The following is a 23,107-nucleotide window of genomic DNA, read 5'->3' on the forward strand; positions in this document are numbered from 1 at the left end:
TCATGGCTCATGGTCATGATTATCTTGCTGCAGTCAGTGTATTGAGAGAGAGAGTTAAGAAGAAGATGAGAGGATTTCTGAATTAATTACAGAGTCTGAGTAAAGACAACAACAGCTCACCTGCTTCAGAGAAGGTAGAGAAAGATGATTTTAAGATTGTGGTGTCCTCTGATAAGAATGATGAGAAGAATAATAAGGTGGAGAATGATTGGATTATTAATATCTAGAGAAGAAAGTTAGGTTTTTAGTTCTTTTTTCATATTAATTTGAGAATGGGGTGCTATTAAATTGGCAAAATGTTTTATTTTCCTGAAGAAGAATGTTCCATTTTGTAGAAGAAGAAGATTTTGTAGTTGGTTGCTGTACTTACAGAGTAAAATGAGGCTAACTATCTAGAGATTGTCAAATTTTGTGTGGGCTCTGACCACATTTTGTTACTTTTTTGACTAAGGCAGAACTTAGAGAAAAATTAATTTGATTGTGAAAAAAAAAAAAAAAAAAAGAAAAATCTAATGGCTGAAGCCAGCAAACAAGCAAAATCTACAGAGATTTCTTCAGAATTGACCATAGTTTAACATGAAAAAAAACAATTTGTATTGTGGAAGGAGCTGCATTATAAGTTGTTTGTTACTTGATGGTTGACTACTGAAGCTGCTCAGTTGATTAATAATAAGAAGCATGGTGACTCTAACTAGAAGGCAAAGCAACACCATTCTGATTTTTGGTCAAAATTTGATCAGGTGGCAGAGCATTCTAAGAGCACTTCAGAGATGATTTGCAAGCATTGCCAAATCTTTCTCAGTCATTCAAGCTTTTCTCAAAACAGTACAAGTGGTCTGAAGAAGCATTTAATAAGCAAAGATTGTACAAAAACTAATGACAGACAGAATAACACTCTGGTTAACATGATAGTAGATCATGAATCCTAATTTCCCAAATGTAATGAATTTTAGTAACAGTTCTGGTGTCTTAGCAACAGTTTCTGAAGTGTTCTTGAACAGATTCAGATCTGCCTGTTCCTGAATGTAATTAAGACAATTTCCTCCAGTAGCTTGTGCAAACATTAATATTCTTGAATCTCTTATTTTGTGCTATTGAGAATCCAGCATTCTGCATATTAATAACCATGCTCAATCCTGCAATGGCTTTACAGATACCCACACAAGGAACATTATATCAGATCATGAATAATATGTACAATCAGCTATTCTGAAATCTTCTTTTTGACTATGACTCAATAATCAAGGTATCTCTGGCAGTAGATAATTGAACAAGTCCCAATAATCTTGTCTTTATGACAATTAATGGTTATTACATTACAAAGAATTGGAAGTACCATGAGCATTTACTGGGTTTTGAAAGTTTAGAGGATGCTCATACTGGCAAGAATATGACAGAGATTCTCCAACAATCACTAGCAGTATGAAGGCTTGAGAGCAATCTTCTTGCAATTATAAGTAATAATGTGTCAAACAATGATACCATGCAAGCACATCTTATACATCAGTTGAGGCCAGCATTGCAGCAGTTAAATAAGACAACTGATTGGAATACAGAGAGTGAAACAATACTCTGTCTTGCTTATATGATTTAACTTGTGGTTTGAGAGCTGGTTTGCAATCTCAAGATTCAGCCAGACAATAATGCTCTACCCACTATCTTTAATGAGAGCTCAATTACTGATGATCTAGCATCAACAGACACATTTGCAAATACTCTTAGAAAGATAACAAAATTTGGTAACAGTCTTGATATACTTGAGTTGATTTACTAATCTTTGCTTGACAATAGATTTATCTTGTTGCCAATGCAACCAATGCCTCCTCCCAACTCACTGCATGTTTCCAAGAATATCAACAAGAGAACCAGTGCAAGATGATTCAAGATGTTCACACAAGATGGAATTTCATCTATAAGATGTGTGTTTGTGTCTTGTTGCTTCAACAAGCTGTGGACTCATGGATTCAGGACTCATCACCAAAATACCAAAGACTTTGCTTATTGGACCATGACTGGAAGCAGCTAGAGTATATGGTTGAACTATTGCAGTCATTCAGTTGATTTACCAAGATACTGTTCAAAACAACAGACCCAACAATTTATCTGGTATGGGCAATATACAATCATCTTTTCCAGCATTTAGAAAGAGAGGAGGACAAGACTTAACAGTTGACAACAAGAGAGAACATTCAAGAAGCTATCAAAGCTGCCAACTTGAAATTCCAGAAATACTATAGTGATACTGAGTATCTAAAGAGTGAGCTGCTAGCTGTAGCTGCTGCTCTTCATTCATCATGCTGCATGAGAGCATATGATTCAGAGAATTAGATCAGTGATGAGTGTGAAACATACTGACAATATATTTTGAGGTTTTACAAAAAGTATTATGAGAAATATGAACAGCCAAGAGAAGTAATACTTAATGTGAATGATGTATGTTTATTATAAGTATTATTCTGATTTCTTCTCTGCTAACTTCTCTAGAATATTGAGCAAATGATTTTTGAGAGACCCCATTAAAGACAAGCAAATTTCCAAAATGAAATGGAGTGATATTTAAATGACAAGAATTTGACATCATCTCAAGCTCCAATTCTGGAACAGTGAAGAATGCTAGAGCCTGATTTTCCAACTATTGCTTGGATGGCAAGGGACATTCTGGCTATATCTTTAACAGAAGTTAGGGTAGAACAGGTTTTCAATGTTGCTCAGAATACATATCATTATTAACAATTGCAGCTCCATGCATCTACAATCAAGAAGATCATGCTGCTTAAACATGGAGATAAGATACATATGCTGAATGAAGCACTTATATCACATGAGAAGTTGGCCAAGAAAGTCATTCAAGACAATCAAGATGATCAAGATACCTCAGAGATTGTACAGAAAGAGATTGCAAGCCTGCTAAATCCACTACTCAATCCAGATGAGAAACAGAAAATACATCAATGTTATTAATAGATAGACTCAAGTAGCTAATAGCTTGCAATATGATCCAATTATGCAAAGAGCATTACCAAATTTCAGTACTTTTCTGAAGTTGAATAAATTGATAAAATTATGTTAGAACCATTACCAAATTTCATTACTTTTTGACAATACAAATGGGACCAGAATTTCCAGTCTCATTCTACACTTTACTGGTTCTGTCCCATATACAATATTGAAATCCTGGTCCTATCTTATTTTGTCATGTCAGGTCCCGGGCCTGTTCTACTAGCTAGATTTTGATTCTGGTCCCAATCCCATCCCAATTCCAGTTCCCATGGAACTGTCCCAATATGCTGTTAAACAACCTGGTCCCATTCCATTAAGCTGAGCTTCAACCTGATCCCATCCTCAGGACAGGAATTGGGACGGGAATCTGGGACCGGGACAGGAAATTCTGGAACCAGATACCACTCTATCCATTTCTAGTCCTTGATCAAATATGTACAAAGTGGGCAAATCTCAGAGAAATGAAACATCCCAGGTGCATAGTAGAAAGGTTCCAGAATCACAACCACTGAAAACCAGATTGCCACTGGCATCCAATGCCTCACTAATTGGTATGGTGTAAAGACTTGGCTTTTTAATTACAGGAAGTCCAATAATGGTGTAGTTGCCACCCTCTAGGTCTACCTGCATAATTAGTAGGTCTAAAACCTGATCTCTCATCATTTCCAATGCTGGAATTACTGAAAAGAATACTCTTTCATTTATATGCAATTCATGAATGAAAATGCTGGTAATTTGCCTGATGGTGGGGCTGGTTCCATGTGTATACTCAATCAAATCATCAACTATTAGTTTGATTTGCTGGTCTCCAAGTGAGAAAGTAATATTCTTATAGAACTGTATTGTGGTTGAGCTTGGTTCCATTATGGATAGCTTATCCCAATCTTTCTTATATACATTTTGGAGTTTCTGCAAAAATGGGTGGAGATTTGATAATATGGATAGCTGTACATTTGGGATATCTAGCACTGGCACCATTTTTCCTGCAGATTGTTGTGCCCAGAGATTCAGAGAATACTCACCAGCAATATCTTTGCCTTCAGCATCTGGTGTCTCAAATTTATCTTCATGCAGATCAGTATTCAGTTGGAGTAAGTCTATAAAAAGAGTTGGGCAGTGCTTATAGAGATTAGAGATGTACTGGATCAAGAATAGCTCACTATTAGCAAATGCTTCTTTAAGTAGTAGAAGCAGTGTACATCTGAAGCTCTCTTGCATTAACAGAACCTTTTTAATATCTCACTTGTTTGTTTTCTGGACCAGCTTCTTGTATTTCTGATGCTTGTCCTCTCCAATAAGAACATTACAATTGTTTGGAATTGCATATTCATTTGCTTGTGCTGGATAATATATGCCAATATGCATATTTGGGTGGTTTTTAAAGCTCCAAATTGCCTTTGTCTTCTTTTTTGAATTGAAATTTTCTGCAATTAGGATGCCTGTCTCTTTGGCATACAAATCAAGTGCTGGAAGCTCAATTGGAATGGGAGATGGTCTTGTACTGGTTATAAAAGCTGCTCTAGATCCTGCTCAAGTGCCTGCTGGATGAGTAGTCTCAATAGCTGATGCAGCAGCATTAATTAAACTTTGTAGGTCCTGTCAGGCTGTTGTGATGATCTCTCACAATCCTGCAGAGACAAATTGAGCTGGTGATTGGAATATTAGAATGGAATTGCTGTATGCAATTCCAGCATAAATCTGAACAATCAAATTCTTTATTGATCTTCCAGAGTGATCTTTAAATGTTACAGGCATCATTTATTACACTGCTGAATTTATCCATTTCTGGATTATATAGCATCAGAGAAGAAGCAGAATTATAATAGATGCTTGTGTGTGCTTCTGTAATTAATAGAATTTCAAATGGGTAAGCAGAGATTGAAGACAGGCTCATCTCTAATGGAATGGAAATCTCTGAAGCAATTTACAGTATTCTTTTTGACCATGGAGTGTAAGAATCACTGAAACCAATAAATAGTGTGCCAGTTTTGATATTCCCAAAAATTCACTGTGACATGGATTAGAAGAAAAGAAGGTCACCAGATTGAGAGATGAGCATATTTTAAGTAATGCTGTCTGCTCTTCAGCTATTCTATATTTCTTGCAGAGACTTTACTTTAAAGCTTGAGTTTCTGTAGAGTCAATTTTTTCTCTCTGCTGCAGAATCTGAAAATAATAGTGTTCTTTAGCAATGGTATCAAAATTCATGTCATGTTGCTGATTCTCTGAAACCATGCAGCTCTGACAAGAATGTGTTGCTGTAGGCCCTTTTATTCCAGTATTGGCATTCTGTTGCAGCATATCTTCAAGAAAACAGAGACAAGAGGAAATAACTCTAGTGACTCCCTTGCTAGAAATATTCACATCAATGCTCTTGTCAAGCAATGCTAGACCAGGCTCCAAGACTTCAATTACATCAGGAAAATTGGTTCCATGTGGCCTGAAAGTAATTGTATAAACATTGTTATGCTTGACTCTTTTGGTAGCTTTCATGCTGGCAGGTATCATGTAGACATCCATAAGGCTTTGATACATGTTCTGGTATAGGCTGAATCCATTAATGAAAAGTTGGTAGAGAAGAGATATAATCTTTTTGCTGTTGGAAAATGTTTGCTTCAATATCTCTCTATCATATGCCACTATTTCTAGCTTACCATGTAGTGGAGTGCTTATATTAAGCAGTTGAGCTTCCAGTGTTCCTGATTTTAAAGTTAGCACTCACTGCATGAAATATTGGGCATTTGGAAGCTCATATCCCAAATTCTCCATATTAAATTCATAGTCCAGGTATATGTTAACTTGGGAAAGAATATTGCCTGCCAAAACAAATGTTTCTTGACTTTCAAGAGCAAGAACTTCATTTGGGTGATGCTGTGGATTCAAATGGGATAATTTCCTGCCATAAAATGTCAGCATGAATCAGTATACTGGTTGAATTTGGAGAGCAATTGCATTTTCAGTAATTAGATTTGATCTTTTATCCTGACCAATAAATTAAACTCTCCCCAAATAGTCATGGTTCATTAGATCTTTATTGCAGGGGCAGTTGGTGTTGCAGCATTAGTAGAGAACAAAGTCAGAGGAAAATATAGACTCACCATTATAGTAATATGCAAATTCATCTGAAGAGTATTTAATGAAGCTTCTCCAGCTTTAAGATTGCCATAACTTTCTTGAGTTATCAACCAATTCAGCCATTCCTATATGCAGTTTCTTCCAGAAAATTGGTGATTTCACAAGTGTGGATATCAATGCAATAGAGTTCTGAAAATACATGTTTGTGTACAATGCTGCTTAAGCAAGTCTTTTGTCTGCATCTAATAATGTTGGCATTTTCTTTGGGATGACAGACAGCAGTTTTTGACAGATAGATAGTATTGGAAATTGTGACTGGCATCTCTTCTTTAATGTTGACAGTCCAGTAGACATAAGTTTCAATAGCTTGATATCTGTCAGGTTCTGGAGAATTTCCCTTAGTGATTGGTATTGCTGTCAGGATATGTCTGTATGCTCACACCACAACACAAGAGACATTAGGAATTGATTTATTTAATCATATGCTTTGGCCTGTAAGTGTAGAATAGCTTCTGATGATTCATTCTCAAGAATTAGTATTGTCACTTGGGTATCCATTGTTCCTGGATCTTCATCAATTTCTGGATCTTCTTCAACTGGAATTTCATTTTCTAGGCATGATAATTCTGCATCAGCTGCAGCATCTTTCAATATTTCATGTAATTGATTGTCATTATTGATATATGCTGGGCCAGCATCATCATTACCAGTATCTAATGTAGACTATGCAATATTAGCCTCAGCATTTAACAATTCTGATAAATAATTTTTCACACTATAAGATCAAATTCATCATCATCAGAAATTGATGCCAAATTCTCCAGCTGCTCTGACTGTAGTAGTGTCAGGTGAGCACTGCTTTCATGTTCAATTGACTGATAAATACTCTCTTCACTTGCTTGACCCTGAATCTGTTATTCATCAGTAATTAAAGTATCATTGCTTGAATTTGGATCTTGAAGTGTGATTTTCTTGACTTTTCAGAGATTTGGACACAACATTTCAATGACAAGACTATTATTGATTGTATGAAGTTGTAAAAAAAATGCATGGAATACTCTTGAAGTGAAGTGTTTTTGATTACTCTTTTGGGAAGCAAAGATTACCTGTTATCTGTCAACAGAAAATGTGGGGGAAATTACTGATAGAATATGAAGTCAGGAATAACTGCTTTCATACTGGAGTCAGGAAGCTTGCAATTGATATAGATTATAGTATATTTAAAATTCTACAAGGGTTTCAGAGTTAAATTCTCCAACATGGATAGTGAAGCTTTCTTTTTTAACAAATTCAATGTGGGTGACTTTAATGACATTGCTGCCACAGGAACCAATACAGACATACAGAGGGCAGATATACAAGATCAGAATTCTGAAAAAGACAAAGAGAATGAGAAAAGAAGTAAGAAGCACAAGCAAAGAGTTCAGCACTCTGATGCAGGAGAATATAAGAGAGAGAATCAGTCAAAAAAGAAGACCCTGAAATAGTGAGTGAGATGGATGTATCTTATAACATTCAGCAAGGAAAAACTTCCTGAAATTATAGAGGAAGTATATAAAATAAATAATGAAGATTTATATGTCTTCAGTTCAGCAAGAGTGTCTGCTCTGGAGTTTTTAAAGGGCTGGAAATGTAAAATATTAAGGAAGATGAGTATTAGTATGCTGCCCTGTAATATTAAGAGATCTTTTACTGACTGCTAGCAGAAGCATGTCAAGAATGTAAAGAAGATTGACCACAAGAATAATTCTGATATTGGCATGCACTGTTATCAGAATCCTGATAAACTCTTTGCATATTTTGCAAAGCACTTTAATTCTGAAAAATTCTTTGAGATTTTCTTCTGGGCAGAGCCAATTGTTGATTATGAGAAATCAAAGCAATTAGAGCAATGGTATATCAAGTGTATGTCAGAATTGAAGACAAATATAAGATAATGAGTATTACTGATCTTGATTTAGAGATAGACACCAATTTGGTGGTGCAGATCAAACTGCATGATGATCTCATGGAGAAATTAAGCTGCAAGAAGGAAGCCATCAGGGCATGGTGGAAAATTCTTGAATTTTGGGACTATATAGAACAACATCCATAATATGAGAATGTCAACAAAGAGGACTTTGCAGAAAAGAGAGAGAAGATCAAGAAGAAGACAAGAGCTTCAGCTTCTGGAGCTGATAAGTTGGCAATTCTTACAAAGATTTGATTTTCAGGCAAGACTCTGCCAAAAGAGTGAACCACAAAATGCTGAATTGGTGATGTCAAGCTCTCTTGAGGTATCTGCACATTGGTTAGCATGTATATATATATAATATAGAATCCAAACCTGAGCAGTACTAAAGCTGCAATAATTCTCACAATAATCTAACAGGCAAAGCAGCTGTATAATAGAAATCAACTTTTCAAGAATTCCTGCCAAAAATCTGCTGGGGAATTGCTTGTTGGGGTTGCATAGATAATATAAAAATCAACACATCTAGTAGAGCACATGTCAACAAAGCCCTACCTAATCAGAACAGCTCTCACATATATAAACAACCCCTTCCACAATCTCTTCTCTTTCTCTTCTCTCTCTCTCTCTCTCTCTCTCTTTTCAAGTCTTTCTAATCTTTATTTTCCCACCTCCCCTTTCTCTCTTCCATTGGTATTTCTTTTTGAATTTGTTAATATACTTCAATTTGCAGAGGTAGATGATCTGAGATATATAAGATTAGCAAAAGCTGATGCATTTTGCAGAAAAACATGTCAAAATGATGAATACACATGAAACCCCAAAAGAGAACAAGCCAGGCCATAAACCAAAAGATAAAGCTTCAGATAGGCTATCAGTCTTCTGTCAACAATGCATTACAGCATATATAATCCTGAAAAATCTTGAAAAGCTCTGTAATAATGTCCAGAGCTCTGGCAATACTTGCTCAAACTGCTTATAAGACAAGAAGCATTGCTGTAACTTTTCTGAGATAATGATCAATCAGATTCTTGAGTTGCAAAGTGCATACTTCAAATAGGCAAATATAATGAACACTGTCATTAAAAATGCTCATAAAGTAAATGTTGTTGCTTTTGCTCAAGCTATCAATAAAGAGTTGAAAACTGTTCTTGTAAATATGCCAAAAGAGACTTCTTCCATCAATAATAAGCCAGATGCATTAAATGATGAAGTTATTAAAGCTCTTCAAGAGATTTCCACAATCTTGAAAGAAATTTGGGAAATTCAAGAGGCAAACTTCATTGCAGTCTCCAATATAAAGAATGCTCTTAATGTAAGTTCACTTCACTTCTCATTTTTAAGGTGAAGATTCTAACTTTCAAAAGAATATGCTGCAACTTATTGATTCAGATCTTTATGCAGCTCTTGTTACTTATTCAGCTCTGTCTGCAAATAACTCCCTTTCTTCTTATGCTGTAAGATATTCTCTTAGAATTGAATTGGAAAAGGGATCTAATGAGAGTGAATTAGTTGAAACATTTCTTTGACAGTACTTCTGATTCTGAAGTAAAAAGAATCTGCTTAAGCTCCTTGCTGTCATAAACTGTTCCTGAAACCCTGACTCTGATCAGAAGCCTTCAATTTTCTCTGTTTTCAACCAGTATGTGTGCAAATAACATTTCCTGAAATATACTGACTGTTTACTCTGACAGAGCAACAAAGTATGACATTAAAGAGTGTATCTTCTTCTCATGATGTGACTCTGACACAAACTGTTATTTCTGCAAAGCCAAGCACATCAGCAGTCAAAAATCCTGATGCCAACAAGAAGGATGCCAAAAAGAACAATGCCAATAACAAGAATGCTGACAAGAACAATGCCAACAAGGATGCCAACAACAAGGATGCCAACAAGAAGGATGCTGAAAATGAGAATGCCAAAAAAGCTGATGCAAATGTTACTTCTGATGTTAGCAGTGAAGGTTTCCAAAACTGGTTTTTCAGTTGGGGTGATCTATAAAGCAGCAGGAATTGTGTCACTACAGTAGTTACCTAGTTTTCAAAATTAAGAAAAGGTTCTTTCAATTTAAAACAAAACCCCCAATCTCATGGTTCAAATTTCAGTTATGTTCTAGAACTGAGCTCATTTCCCAAAAGGAAGTGTTCTCAGAAAGGTAATAGGAATCCTACAGTGCTCCAACAGTTCTCTATTTGGATTATGGTTCTCGCACGATTCCTAATTAGGTTACCGTGAGATCTCGGAAACGTAAGGGTTTTTCGGACCAACGAAATCCCGATATGGTTGGAAGCCCTTCAGAGCACCTATGAACAGGCTAAACGTCAGGTTCATGCGAGCGAAATTCCCCCCTCCTCACGCCTTTCGTAGGCGAGGAGACAGAATTGACTGATCTTGAGCAATGTCAGATTGGAAACTATCGACGCCGCGTCTACCCGTGTGGCTTCAGGCTACTAGACTGAAGCCGGGGTTTGCTTCGGCCGTAGCGGGACCCGAAAGCCAAACCACCTTCTTTTTCGTCCCCAGCATACTGAGGAAAATCATGGAGAGACCCATTTCTACTGTTTTATGCATCCTTAGTGAGCGTCCTTCTGATTCTGCACTTATAATGGAAGCTCCGTGAAGCCATTATTTCCCGAGCTTTGCTCTTAGCGCGGGGTATCAAGATGGCATAGGTCGTGCGCAGTGCGGAGTCATTCTTCCGTCTCCCTCCATTTTATATATTTCCATCTGCTGCCCCTTTCCCTTCCGGAAAAGTAGAGCACATACATATTGATTCTCTCCATTGCCCTTTCCCGTTGCCCTTCAGCATGGTCCGCAGTCGACCCACCCGTCTCGCCCACATCGCCCCGATTGGGGTCGATCGCATGGGAGACATCGCAGATCTATCGGGCAAGGATTTTCTCCGCCTAGAGAATCTCGACGTGGATATACCCCCTGACCCAGAGGCCATTGCATGCACGAAGTCATCTGCCGACCAAGACCAGAATAACAGCTACCTGCCCTTTATCGGACAGCGTCATTTGCGCGAAATTGCTGCGCGCCACGTCTCGTCGATATCCGGCGTGCAGTACTCCGGGGAGGAAAACTGCATCATCTCCTCCGGGGGACTATCCGGCATCTTGAACGTCCTTCTTGCTACCGTTGAAGTTGGCGATGAGGTCATCGTCACTGACCCAACTTACGCTGGTCTCATCAACCGTGTCCGTCTCGCAGGTGGTGTCCCCAAGTTTGTCCCCTTCAAGTTCACCCCGGGGAACGAATGGACATTGGACAGGGAGGCATTGAGGGAAGCCGTCCAGGGAAAAGAGAGCAAGGTCCGAGCAATGCTTCTGATGTCCCCATCGATGCCATCTGGAGGCTATTTCAATGCCGAAGACTGGGACCTCATATCCAAACTCTGTGTAGAGGCAGATCTCCTTCTCATCCTTGACACTGCCATGGAGCGGCTCCTGTTTGATAAGAGACCGCTTATCCACCCTGCTGGGCTACTAGGCATGGCTAATCGCACAATTACCGTCGGCGCCGCCTCCAAGGAACTTCGCATGATCGGCTGGCGCGTAGGGTGGATTGTTGCGCCCAAGGAATACATACCTGATCTCATCGCCGTCTCGCTCGCGAACGTAGTCGTTCCCGTGGGAATTGCGCAGTCTGCGGCCGCCGTTGCCCTCGAGAGATCATGGACTACCATGCAGCCTTACGTGGACGAGCTGCAAGCCCGCCGGGATTTGATCTTAGAGGAGCTACACGGCCTGCCTGTGGGCGTACCTGCAGGAGGATGGTCACTTCTTCTACGAGTATCAGACTACGGAATTGACGGAGAAACGGCGTCTAAAAGGCTGCTGGAGGAAGGCGTATGTGCGACGGGCATGGCGGGCTGGGGAAACGAACACGGGAAAGAATACGTACGCTTTGTTTTTTCAAATGAGCCATGTGAGAGATTAGTGGGTTTAGGAAACAAAGTGAGGGCCGCTCTGAGGATATGAGACTCCATTTCACGTAACGAGGAGGCTACGTATCATTGCATGCTTCAATGACCCCAAACCTCCCTTCACGCATACGGATGCAAGTCTTCCCTTAAATCCTTACGTCTGAGGGGGACCGAAGGATCACATTGGCACCCGCTACTGCACCTCGTAGCCGGTCGATCGATAACCATAAGACGGCGTTCGGCCTCCCGGTTGATCGGAAAACCCCGCCTCCCAGCAATGCAAATCGCTAGTGGCAGTCCCCCGGATAACATATCTGATATATAACTATGATAGCCTTTCACTGAGCCCATAGAGTTTGTTATACAAACCCTTCAAAACACTTAAGTCAGCGACCCTCACACATCCGCAGTAGGCATTCAGTGTATCCGTTGAAATGTCACCTATCCATAACGGGTTGCTTTATTGGTGAGCAGATCTCCATAAGGTGGAAGTGGCCGCGCTCCTTTTTAAACAAAACAGAAACATAGATACCATTACCTAGGTGAATAAGAACATTTATGAAACTGGGAATGGAACCACCCGTTCTGGGAGCCCTACCTGTCTATGAAGTACAGTCATAAATCCAGTAACTGTTTGGTTTGCCGTGAACAAGAGCGCTCTTTGAGACTTCAAGCCTCACTGTGTGATTTTTTCTCTTGTTTCGGGCGCTAGTTCCACCGTCACTCAAACGCTGCGGCAGCTCAGCATTTGAGCTCACAGCAGAGATGATGACTTCTGCGTTTCTTTCTGATGTCGCTAAAGACTAATCACCATGTTTCCAAGGCAAACAATGATGGCTTCCATTCTGCCTCAACCCCACCAGGGCTACTAGAATTACTGCTGTAGAGCCGCGAACAGCAGCAGCGCTATCCGCCGTGGATGACCCGGTGGAAGGACGGATGGCAGCGTTGGGCAAAAGAACTGCCAAGTGTGCTGGTTAGGTTACAGCAAAATGCCAAAAAGTTAGGCGACAGTTCAATATTTGCTGGAGGAAAACTCACTCTCTTGGGAATGGACACATCCGTACAGTTCTTGCTGATACGAGTGTAGGTCGCAGGCTCGGAGCGTATTCTCGCTTCCACATTGCCCGGGTATGTTTCTTCGCTGACCTTATAAGGCAAAGGCACCGTGAAAGCGAGCTCGACAGTCCATCCAGCCTTGGTGATATTTACGGGAATGCACATGTTGAAGCTTCCACGTAGCTACACTAATTTGTTCGCTTACACCTCTTGAGGAACACTTCTGCCACGACCGGTGTCATTAGCCTGGAGTGAGACACTATTAAGGCATTATTTAAATTTTTCTCTTCCTAGATCTCGTAGCTCGGTATAGAGATCCGCTCTTTTCGTAGCATATTGCAATTCGGTCCTCATACCCCCCTCACGTAACTCTGCACTTGATAGCTGTTGAGCAGGGCCTTCCAGGGTTTCGCAGTTCCAGTATTTTCCAGTTCCGTCGAATAGTTGCTTTTGGCATTTATGGTCATTAGCTATAGAAGGCACCCCGAAGGGCTGATTCCCGGAAGCATTCTCCATTTGTAAATAATACCATGAGGGGATGAAAGAGACGTCGTCTGTCGGTCAGGGAAGCTTTTGAGTTTGCTCGCGGGACGATCCTTGGCATCTTTTCGATAATAGTAAGTAATTGGTTAAAGCTCCAGGCCATTCCAAGCATGCGGGCATCAAGCATTGAGAAACGTCAAGTGAGCATACTCAAAAGCCATGGATACCGCCCTTCTCACGCCCCTATCTACCATCGAGCAGCGCCTCAACGCCCTCATATCCTCAATAACTTCGTCTCCAACCGCTGCAGGTGCACCCGCGGCGACCCTCGCCCTTCTCGAAGCAGACGACAGCCTGACCTCTGCACTAGAAACGCTGCGAACGCATCAAGCGAATTATGCCAAAATACTCCAGTTGCGCGCTGAGGCGAAGAGCCTGGAAGAGAGAGTGCGCGACATAGTCCGTGAAGTCGGCAAGATGGGCGATGACATCTCGGCACTGGCCGGCGACGATGACAAGGAAAGTGAGGAGGACGACGAGCCCGTTACCGGCCCGCGCAAAGACGGAGAAGACACCACGATGGGCGGGACAGCTACAAATGCCGAGCAAGAATCGCTGCGACGACGCAAAAACGAGATTGACTACAAACTCCTCCTCGACTTCGCCCGCCGGATCAGCAAATATAACACTCAAGCCGCGTCCGCGGCAACGTCAGGCGCGATTCCTACGAAACGCTCTCTGCATAATGTGCAGGAACAAGGTCGAGAGCAAGAGCAAAGTCTGCAAAAAGGGACAGATGCCAGCGGCATGGCAGAGATCACTAAACAGTCTACGATTCAGTTGGATGCTTCGGCAGAGTCTATCCGCCAAGCTTGGCTCTTACCGTACCCGAATGATGATAAGATACGTATGGGAGTGATGGGAAAACTGCAAGCTGCTGTTGCAGCCAGCGGTGGACGCGATGATCGGGATATAGAGAGGGAGGTGGAGAAAATAATGCTTGCGGTGGAAGGTGGCACTGAGCAGACGGAGCAGACGTCCATAGAAAAGGAGAATGCAGGGGGGGGTTCCGGCCAAGCAGTCCAGACGAGTGGACAGACTGCTGCTGGAGGAATTGGTGCCGCATCTATCGGAAGCGTTGCTAAGCCGCCAGCAGCTCCGAAGGCGAAACTGGATTTGGATTTGTATGACCCGGATGAAGATGAAGGTTAAAAGTATGAGAGCTTTTGATTTCTATGGATCTCTATCATAGATTTCAGATGACTTGATGCAAAGTCTAAAAAGTGCAACAAAGCAATAATCTATTCCCCAAAAGGTATACCAATCAAATCTAGTTCTGTCGCGAAGTAGTAAGAGGCTGGGTCTAATTACTCATGGACAAAGACAGATGACGATGCAGTATGCAGACCAATATAGAAAATTTCCAAAAAACAACAGATGCAAGACAGATATCAATGACACAGAATCCACCCAAAGACACATCCAGAACTGATCAGAGCCATTAAATCGTAGTCGATCATTTTTACAAATTATGCACAGATGAATTGGCAGTAAGCTTGCGCAGCTTCTTACCCCAGAAATAGAACGGGATAGCACATGCACACCAGAAAATCATGAGGCTCATGTTGAGCATGATGGCGGGAATGAAGCCATTCCTCTCGGTCCACGGAGTGAGAAACTTGCCAACTCCATAACCCCACAAATTCTTATTCACAGTGATGGTGACAAAGATGCTGCCAGCAACAGGTTTGTAGCTGTCAATGGCGTAGGTACTGATAATGGCGGGAATGGCAGCGACTTGGATACCTGCCCCTGTGTACCCAATGATGACGATTGCCTGGAGAACTAAACATCAGCTATAAACGCAATGTGAAGAAGGAAAGAAGAACATACCTTCCAGTCCCATTTATATTGATATCCCAGGGCCACCACCAGGTTGCAAACAAGGACGACAACCACATATGGGATCATGGCAGGCAGTCTCATCTCTGGCTCTCGGATACCTCGATTCTTCCTGGTCGCGCGCATAGAAACCCAGTCGGATAAGGGACCGTTCGTAAATAGTCCGATCAAAGCCCCAATCAAAATTGCCCAGTTGGTAAACCCAACAGCCTGCGCAGAAAAGTTGTATGGCGGTGCCGCGAAGTTTTGACTTTGGGTCAGGTTGACAGTGAGGAATACCGAGGCAGACCAGGAGACAATGAAGGCCGCAAGTTGAACAATGGGAAAAGCATGCAGTTTCCACGGGACCCAGAAATCAACAAGCATACTCTTGAAGGGGCTCTCGTTTTTCTGCCAGAGCTTAAACTGCTGCTTTGAAGGGGAGCCTGTCGCCAAGTAGAGATCTTCTTGGGTCTCAACTCGACGGGCCTCTCCCTTTTCTATTTCCTCCTCGGAGGCTGCCTCAACAAGGGTAGCAGAAGGTTCTTGGGTTTGTTTCTCTGAGACTCCAATGCTACCCGAAGACTTGGTATCGACCACTCCTTCGTCGGGTTGAGCCCGATGCCATTTGGTCTCGGGGAATAAGAAGATCAAAGCCACATTCACTGCGCCGAGGAGAGCAACGTTTAGCCACCAGAAATGTCTCCAGTGAAGGTAATCAGTCATAGGTCCTGCAATGATAGGACCAATCTATACGGCAGTCAGCATTCGATTGGTAGTTGAAAACCACACGAGGGGCACCTTACCATCAAAGCTCCAAAGTAAGTCGTAAAGTAAAGAGTGTTGTATGCTCCGCGCTCGTGCAAAAACATCACATCAGCAATGATTTGAGGTTGAGCCGTCTGTAGACTGCTGTCAGCGGCAGCGGATTTGGAAAGTTGGGGACAGCTTTGCGCAATCTCACCTCCGCCGGCCCAGCTCCAAAGCCATTGAGGACACAGGCTCCCATAAAGCTTCCATATGATGTCGCGACACCACGCCAGATATTAGAAATCAAGCATATCAATGTGGAAAAGAGAAGTACGGGGCGACGACCGAATGTAGTCATAATTGGCACCCTATATCATGATTATAAACAAACAAGATCGGCCAGCAGTTTGGGAAAACAAGCTGACCAGAAGAAATTACTAAAGCCGAGGACTAAGATGCAAACGCCCGTAAATTGAACGGCCCCTGACAGGTCGCAGTGGAATTCTTCCATTAACTTCGGAAACATAGGAGGCAGCGCCAAGGGGCCAACTGCCTGTGCGAAGGACATTATAGTCGTTAATGTCATGGTTGTCCCCTTCCAGAAAGGAGTCCAGTTCTAAAAGCGTGCAGAGTTAGTTTTTAGGTGAATAGGGGAATCGGTCCGAGTAGGCTGACGTACCAACGGATCATGAGGATCGTTTGAGGGCTGAGGCACTAGGACATTCTTCGAGGATTTCACAAAATGGTGAGTGCCAGTGTCGGTCATAATCTCAGTGCCAGGATATATCTTTGTTCCCAACTCATCTTCGAGCCTACAGCGGTGGTTAGAGAAAAGAAGATTTTAATCCTCCGCAAGCACTGACCTATGAAGAGTCTACAGTGAGACAATGTTAGCTTGCGGTTTCTTACAGCACGGACTCGCTCCATGATGGCGCAGGACTAACCTCTACCTCGTGGTTCATCTCCATTTTGACAATGTAGAGATCGAGGTCTCGCTATTTGATTTATTCCACTCTTTCTCTCCCAATGCCAGCAGTACCTCCGATGCGGATGGCAGATGAAGCTACTATACTTCTCGAGTGCTGCAAGGGACAATTGACCAAGGAGAGAATCTAGGACGGAAACGAAAGTCTAGCTTTCATTCTAGGCAAAAGCAGCAATCATATCCAGATATATGGTATGGGCAGATCACGGTTCTGTGGTCTTTATAATGTCGTTTTCTGGTTCCTAGCCAAGGCGCCCATAGAGACGAGATGAGCGGAATTAATCAGCCAAACTAGTGAGCATCCATCAGACGCTGCTTGTAAGTTGGGTATCTTCTTGGATGGAGCGCGAAGGTCCGGCGTAACTAGACAGTTCAAAAAGGAACTTTGACGATGGAATCAGGCCCGAGAGCCGTCACCAGCTTACCCCAGACTCGGTAGCGGGTACTTACCATCAAACTGTGCTCCACAACCCCCAGGCCAACCAGCAAGCAGTGTTTCTGGTATTATCAAGCCCCAGCAGCGTGGAAGCTTTTTGTTCCCATTGACTCCACCTATCCATCAGGCCTGCCAGTCGGCCGAGAATGCCTCTGGTAGTCGACTAGGCCTTTAGACGGGTATTCTGTCAAAGGGCAAGGTGCGGACTGGCTTCGGGACGGATAATACTCGAATCCTGGTATCTTGCAAGGGAGATATCAATGAAGAGCCAGGAAAAGGCGAATGGAGGGGTTCTACTTTGATTGTATGCAAGGAACGCGCATACAACTTGGTGATTATGCTGGCCCTGGCATGGTTGACTCCGTAACCATCGGGCCAAATAGCGGGACAAGCCTTTTGTCTGGTCCATATTGGTCAAGCGTCGGCCCATGTGGGACGGCACACAAACCAATGCCGCGCTTCACTGCCGACACCCTGAAGGACACTCTGGGCTGGAATTTCTCGTCAAAAAATTTTCCCCCTCGTTTGGCAATAGTCATTAATGTTCAGAGTTGAGTTGGTCATGGACGCTTCACGGCGAGCAGCTAGTTTCTGCTCACGCGGAATGGACCTGCAGCGAAGGCCAGGCATGTTGTTTGCCCAGGGCTGATTGAGACCCGCGAACCAACTCGTGCACCGGACTCGGTTCACTACCAAGGACTCCCGAGGTTCCCAGGGTCTGAGATCTTTAAGCGAAGAAAATTGTCCGCGGGCGCAACCATTCCGACATGATCGTGGGGACTTTTCGCGAAGATTAGTCACTTATTTACTTCACGAATTAGCCAGGTGTATATATATATATATATATCTTGGGGAGAAAATCTCGACATCGTAGCTACAAATGTCCGACAAGGCGGGAGAGATGAGGCACAGTTAGTTAACTAGTGAACTAGTTAACTCAACACTCAGCCCTTGGAGACGCGTTGGCATCTTCAATCGGAAGAAATTCGCGTCTTTTACTACAGAAGAGAATTCATTCCAACGCTACCCTTGTGTACAATATCACTGGGAAGTTCTGCAGTCTCCGACCCGTTCTCATGCCGAGGTGTCCTGTTCGGCTGCTGGCCGTTCTCAATCAACATGAAGGCCCCTTTTTGGGAGCGACTGGCGGTTGGTGATCAGCGCCTGAGCGATCTCTTTCGACACGACGCGATTTTGATTCCTATTTTTTTTTTTTTTTTTTTTTTTTCCTTTTTTGTTGGTAGACGCTGCGTTGCTCGATGAATGCTACTGAGCCAAAAGGCACTTCGGCCAGCTCAGAACCACGGAGCGTGTAGAGCGTTACCAGATGGCGATGTGGACAACCCGCCGGACCAGCCATAGGATCTCGAGTCGTCTTGTTCCCTGCACGGATGCATCTTCAAGGACAACATGCCTTGAGCCGGGAGCCAGCCACCTGGTGCTCTGCTCCTGCTGCGCGGGCTGAAGGGCTCCTGCAACGATGGATACGCTCCCAGGGCTGAGGGAAAGCGCATTCTCGCCGTGTCATCCGCTCGCTTCCCGCTGCTCTTCTCTCACAGATGCCTCTCTGCCTCGTCTTCACCACGTCCCATGGCTTTCGCGTTGCTCAGTTTTAGGATTGCATCTAGATACCCCCACCTCTGTATCCTATTGTTTACGGTGTGCTAATCACCTGCAGGTTGTGAATTAAATCACATCAGCAATGCCTTCTTCAAGGGCAAGACGGGAGCTGAAGGCTAGTGAACCTCGACCTCCAGGTCTGTTTCTTCCGCATTTTGGCCCCCCAGAGAGAGCACGAAGACACGGAACAAGACAGCTGGAGCAACGTGGATCGATCAGGGTTGGCAACGATGATGAGAGCAGTCTAGTCGACGAAGGCATTGGTGCAAAGCGAGCCGACGGTAGGGTTGAGATACAGGAGTCTGACTGCTATGAGAAACTGGGCTTTGGCTTCTCTACGATGAAGAAGTGGACGATCCTCTGCGTTATCTTTGTCGTGCAGATCTCGATGAACTTCAATACGAGCGTCTATGCCAACGCTATCACACCCATGTCCAAAGAGTTCTCGTTGCCTGAGAAGACCATCAGACTTGGACAGATGATCTTTCTTGTCGCATACGCCTTTGGATGTGAACTGTGGGCACCGTGGAGCGAAGAACTTGGGAGGTGGCCCATCATGCAACTTAGTCTACTCCTTGTCAATATATGGCAGGTATTATGTGCGCTTGCGCCAAGCTTTCGTGTGATTTTCGCTGGCCGTCTTCTCGGCGGGTTATCATCCGCTGGGGGCTCCGTTACGCTGGGTATGATTGCAGATATGTGGGAAGCCGATGATCAACAGTTTGCCGTTGCCTTTATCGTTCTTTCCTCCGTTGCTGGCTCAGTTGTCGGCCCGATCTCGGGAGGTTTCATGGAGGTCCGCCTTCATTGGCGGTGGAACTTCTGGATTCAATTAGTCGCGGGCATCGCTGTACAGCTTTGTCATTTCCTGCTCGTTCCAGAGACCAGGGCCACCATACTCCTTGACAGGGAAGCCAAACGAATGCGCAGATTCGGTGTAGCAGACGTTTACGGTCCTGGCGAAATCCACGGCCGGGGGTATACATTCAAGGAACTGCGCGAAATTTGGATAAGGCCTTTTAGCATGTTTGTCCGGGAGCCCATCGTGCTGTGTCTTTCTCTTCTCAGCGGCTTTAGTGACGCACTCATATTTATCTTCCTGGAATCGTACCAGCCCGTGTTTTCTCAATGGGGTTTTGGGACCATTCAAGTTGGACTTGCATTTATCCCGTATGTTCTCCAAACACCGGGGGGTAGGAATCCTACCTCTAAATATTAAAGCTCACTTATTGACACGGGACTTAACAGGATTATTATCGGGTACGTTATCGGGTATCTTTCGTTTATTCCGGTTATTCTACATCATAAAAAGGACCTCGATCAGAAACCTTATCGAGCAAGACCTGAAAGACGACTCTGGTGGCTTCAAATTAGTGAGATTTCTTTCATATAGAGGCGTGCTTTTGCCGCGTATGTGGCTAATAGTGACTGTAGCTGCTCCGCTCGAGTGCCTGGGATTATTTCTATTTGCCTGGTCAAGCTTTGGCCCCCCTTATTTCCATTGGATAAGCCCAATGTTCTTTTCTATGATGATTGCTATTGCCAACGTGAGTGTCCCTGTTCATGTCAATGGAGAGGTTTGATATTAATGATAAATTTATCGCTTTTTTTTAGTACTGCATATACATGGCTACGATTGATTATATGATCGCTAGCTACGGCCCGTATTCGGCATCAGCAACGGGTGGTAATGCCTTTGCTAGAGATCTACTTGCCGGCATCGCTGCCTTGTACTCTACGCCATGTGAGTTGAATTGCCCTTGAAAGTAAGGAAAACGTTTCGTGGGATTGTGCTCATGGAGGTGGCATCGTTGAAACACATAGTTTACAAAAATGGCCATCCATCCTACGAGCTGGTGTATCCATCCTTAATCCTCTCAGGCATCGCATTTCTGGTTACAATACCAATTTACGTATTCTATAAATACGGACCACAAATCCGCAAGTGGTCAAAGTTTGCGCAGACGGTTGCTACCGACAGGGACGAGATCCATAAGCGCCGCGCTAGGCGTGCGAATAGGAGTACTTCAGAAAAGACAGGAATGGAAGTTTGATCACCTTCTTTGAAAATGCTTTGCTTTGTTGGAAGTGATGGCAAGATTTGAAAGCCAGAGAGATGAGCAATAACTTTGTTGAGTGGAGCAAGAACGAGAGATCTTGATGAGCTTGCATATTCATTTTGGGGCAAGGTGATGTGTTTGTGGTATGGGAACGACCTGGTTACCCAGCGGCATTAATCATGGGCATATCCTGCGTTGCATTGTGTATGTTTTAGTGCTTGCATGGAGTAGCCTGATAAACGCGACGATGAACAAACAAACGCACATATTTGATCATCGGCCCTAAATTTAAAATAGGGGAAGTATCTGCTCTGTGGGTGAATATTGACCACGGTTTTCTTTTAGCTCCAATGTCAAGGAACTAGTCACTCCGACAGCATAGCATAATTTCGGATTATGGGACAGCTAACTAATCTACAGGATGGGTTGAAAATCTCCAACGGGCTAAAGTCGATCGGAGATTAGCCATATGCTGGTACCATGTGTCCGTCCGGTCCGTTCCTCCATTGATCCGCTTGAATTTTCTTTGGAACTTTACCTCCGCAGCGACAAAGCCGTCGCCCAATATTGGTTTAAAGAGATCTGCTTCGTCCGGGACGGGATCCGGAAGGGGTGGAGGGATTTCGTCGTACTGGTCTTCCTCGATGTTTGGCGTGTGGTCTGAAGATGAGCCGGGAGATAGCAGGGCTGGAAGGTTGGCCAGGGTAGGTGTAACGGCGGTCGCTATGGATGATGGTGACTCATTCTGTTGCTGTTGCCGTTGTTGTCGCTGCAGCTGGTGTTCGTATCTGCGTTCTTCGTAGGCAAGCATTTGGCGTTTCCATTCTAGGCGGTCGTTCCAGAATTTGGTGAGTTTGTCGGCGTTAGGGGTGATGAGCTGCGCGAGCCAGGCGGGAGAATTTGGTCTATTTAAGTTGCCCACATCGCGGCTGACCTCAATGTAGAAAGTCTTCCAGTCCCGCTTATTCACGTGAGTACGGGCAATCCAGTAGATGGAGGTCTTGCAGCCGGGGAATTGGCATTTTGCAGAGTCATTGCGCATGTCAGACAAGTAGTATTTGACGTCGATGGGGTGGGCGTCAGGTTTATATCCTTCGATGATGACGGGGTGATTCAATCTCATGTGCGGGCAAGAGGGAAGGTTAAAAGTGTTGAGGATAGAGGCAATCTTCTTACGGGGTGCTTGGGTAGATTTGGGGAGGGAGAGGATCTTGTAAGTCGTGTAGATGGCAAGGTCGGTTCCACCTCTGCGGCGCAAGGTGCCATCGTCGGTGAGCCAGCCGCGATCCGCAGAACGGTCTTTAAGGTCATTGAAGCTATACTGGGTATCTGGGCTGACCCAGAGGGATCTGGTTGCGTCTCTGCAAGTCCGGTCGTCCGTGCCTTTGTTGAGCTCTGCTAGAAGAAATTTATAACTTGAATGAGTGGTTTTGCATCCACTGCAACAAGCCACAGGAGTTTTGGGATTTGACGGAATGGAAAATCCGAGTCGTTCCAGGAGGTAGAGAAAAGAGTATTGTTCGTTGGGCGCAAGTTGGGGCCACTTTGGGACTTGGTCCGAGAGGATCTGATAAAAGCGTCTCGCTGTGAGGGAGAGAGCCAGCTTTGACTCTGGTGGGAGATAAGGGAAAATGTGCAAGAGTAGTTCTGGGGGGAGGGTCGGAAGGGAGGGTACTGGTGGTGGTGGTGGGATGCAGGGGTACATGATGCCAAAGGACCGCGTTTCAAATCTCAAAGGGGTCCAAGATCAGAGGAACTTGTGGACTCGTGAAGCTATCGAGATAAAGCTCACAGAGTCTTCGCAGTTGGTTGAGAATCAATTCACAATGTCTTTGATTTGAAGAAGGATGATAGGGACCCTGCGTCCTTTATGTAGCT

The 23,107-nt window shown here is 43.7% G+C and overlaps 6 protein-coding genes across 6 annotated transcripts; 3 read left to right on the plus strand and 3 right to left on the minus strand.

Annotated features, from left to right (window-relative positions):
- Nucleotides 1-10,339: 10,339 nt before the first annotated feature.
- On the plus strand, nucleotides 10,340-12,010 carry CIMG_02848 (aminotransferase; the record flags this gene model as incomplete). The annotated part of the gene is made up of 1 exon (XM_001249076.2): nucleotides 10,340-12,010. Exon 1 carries the CDS (start codon nucleotides 10,835-10,837, stop codon nucleotides 12,008-12,010), a length of 1,176 nt encoding a protein of 391 aa, XP_001249077.1. The 5' UTR covers nucleotides 10,340-10,834.
- Nucleotides 12,011-12,829: 819 nt separating this feature from the next.
- Nucleotides 12,830-13,179, minus strand: CIMG_11027 (uncharacterized protein; the record flags this gene model as incomplete). Its single annotated transcript, XM_012358991.1, has 2 exons — nucleotides 12,830-12,928; nucleotides 12,997-13,179. The coding sequence occupies 2 exons, from the start codon at nucleotides 13,177-13,179 to the stop codon at nucleotides 12,830-12,832; spliced, it is 282 nt and encodes a 93-aa protein (XP_012214414.1).
- Nucleotides 13,180-13,670: 491 nt separating this feature from the next.
- Nucleotides 13,671-14,811, plus strand: CIMG_02847 (uncharacterized protein). The gene has a single exon (XM_001249075.2). The coding sequence runs from the start codon at nucleotides 13,717-13,719 to the stop codon at nucleotides 14,707-14,709; it is 993 nt and encodes a 330-aa protein (XP_001249076.1). The 5' UTR covers nucleotides 13,671-13,716; the 3' UTR covers nucleotides 14,710-14,811.
- Nucleotides 14,812-15,019: 208 nt separating this feature from the next.
- Nucleotides 15,020-17,096, minus strand: CIMG_02846 (MFS transporter; the record flags this gene model as incomplete). Its single annotated transcript, XM_001249074.2, has 8 exons — nucleotides 15,020-15,334; nucleotides 15,391-16,128; nucleotides 16,185-16,280; nucleotides 16,343-16,496; nucleotides 16,554-16,744; nucleotides 16,808-16,940; nucleotides 16,992-17,002; nucleotides 17,073-17,096. The coding sequence occupies 8 exons, from the start codon at nucleotides 17,094-17,096 to the stop codon at nucleotides 15,020-15,022; spliced, it is 1,662 nt and encodes a 553-aa protein (XP_001249075.2).
- Nucleotides 17,097-19,251: 2,155 nt separating this feature from the next.
- CIMG_02845 (MFS multidrug transporter) lies at nucleotides 19,252-21,223 on the plus strand (the record flags this gene model as incomplete). Its single annotated transcript, XM_001249073.1, has 5 exons — nucleotides 19,252-20,339; nucleotides 20,418-20,542; nucleotides 20,604-20,716; nucleotides 20,784-20,913; nucleotides 20,994-21,223. 5 exons carry the CDS (start codon nucleotides 19,252-19,254, stop codon nucleotides 21,221-21,223), a joined length of 1,686 nt encoding a protein of 561 aa, XP_001249074.1.
- Nucleotides 21,224-21,643: 420 nt separating this feature from the next.
- CIMG_02844 (uncharacterized protein) lies at nucleotides 21,644-22,934 on the minus strand (the record flags this gene model as incomplete). The annotated part of the gene is made up of 2 exons (XM_001249072.1): nucleotides 21,644-21,673; nucleotides 21,768-22,934. 2 exons carry the CDS (start codon nucleotides 22,932-22,934, stop codon nucleotides 21,644-21,646), a joined length of 1,197 nt encoding a protein of 398 aa, XP_001249073.1.
- Between the last annotated feature and the right edge of the window lie 173 nt (nucleotides 22,935-23,107).

The sequence above is a fragment of the Coccidioides immitis genome (genome assembly GCF_000149335.2).
Source record: "Coccidioides immitis RS genomic scaffold supercont3.1, whole genome shotgun sequence".
In the NCBI taxonomy this organism is placed as follows: domain Eukaryota; kingdom Fungi; phylum Ascomycota; class Eurotiomycetes; order Onygenales; family Onygenaceae; genus Coccidioides; species Coccidioides immitis.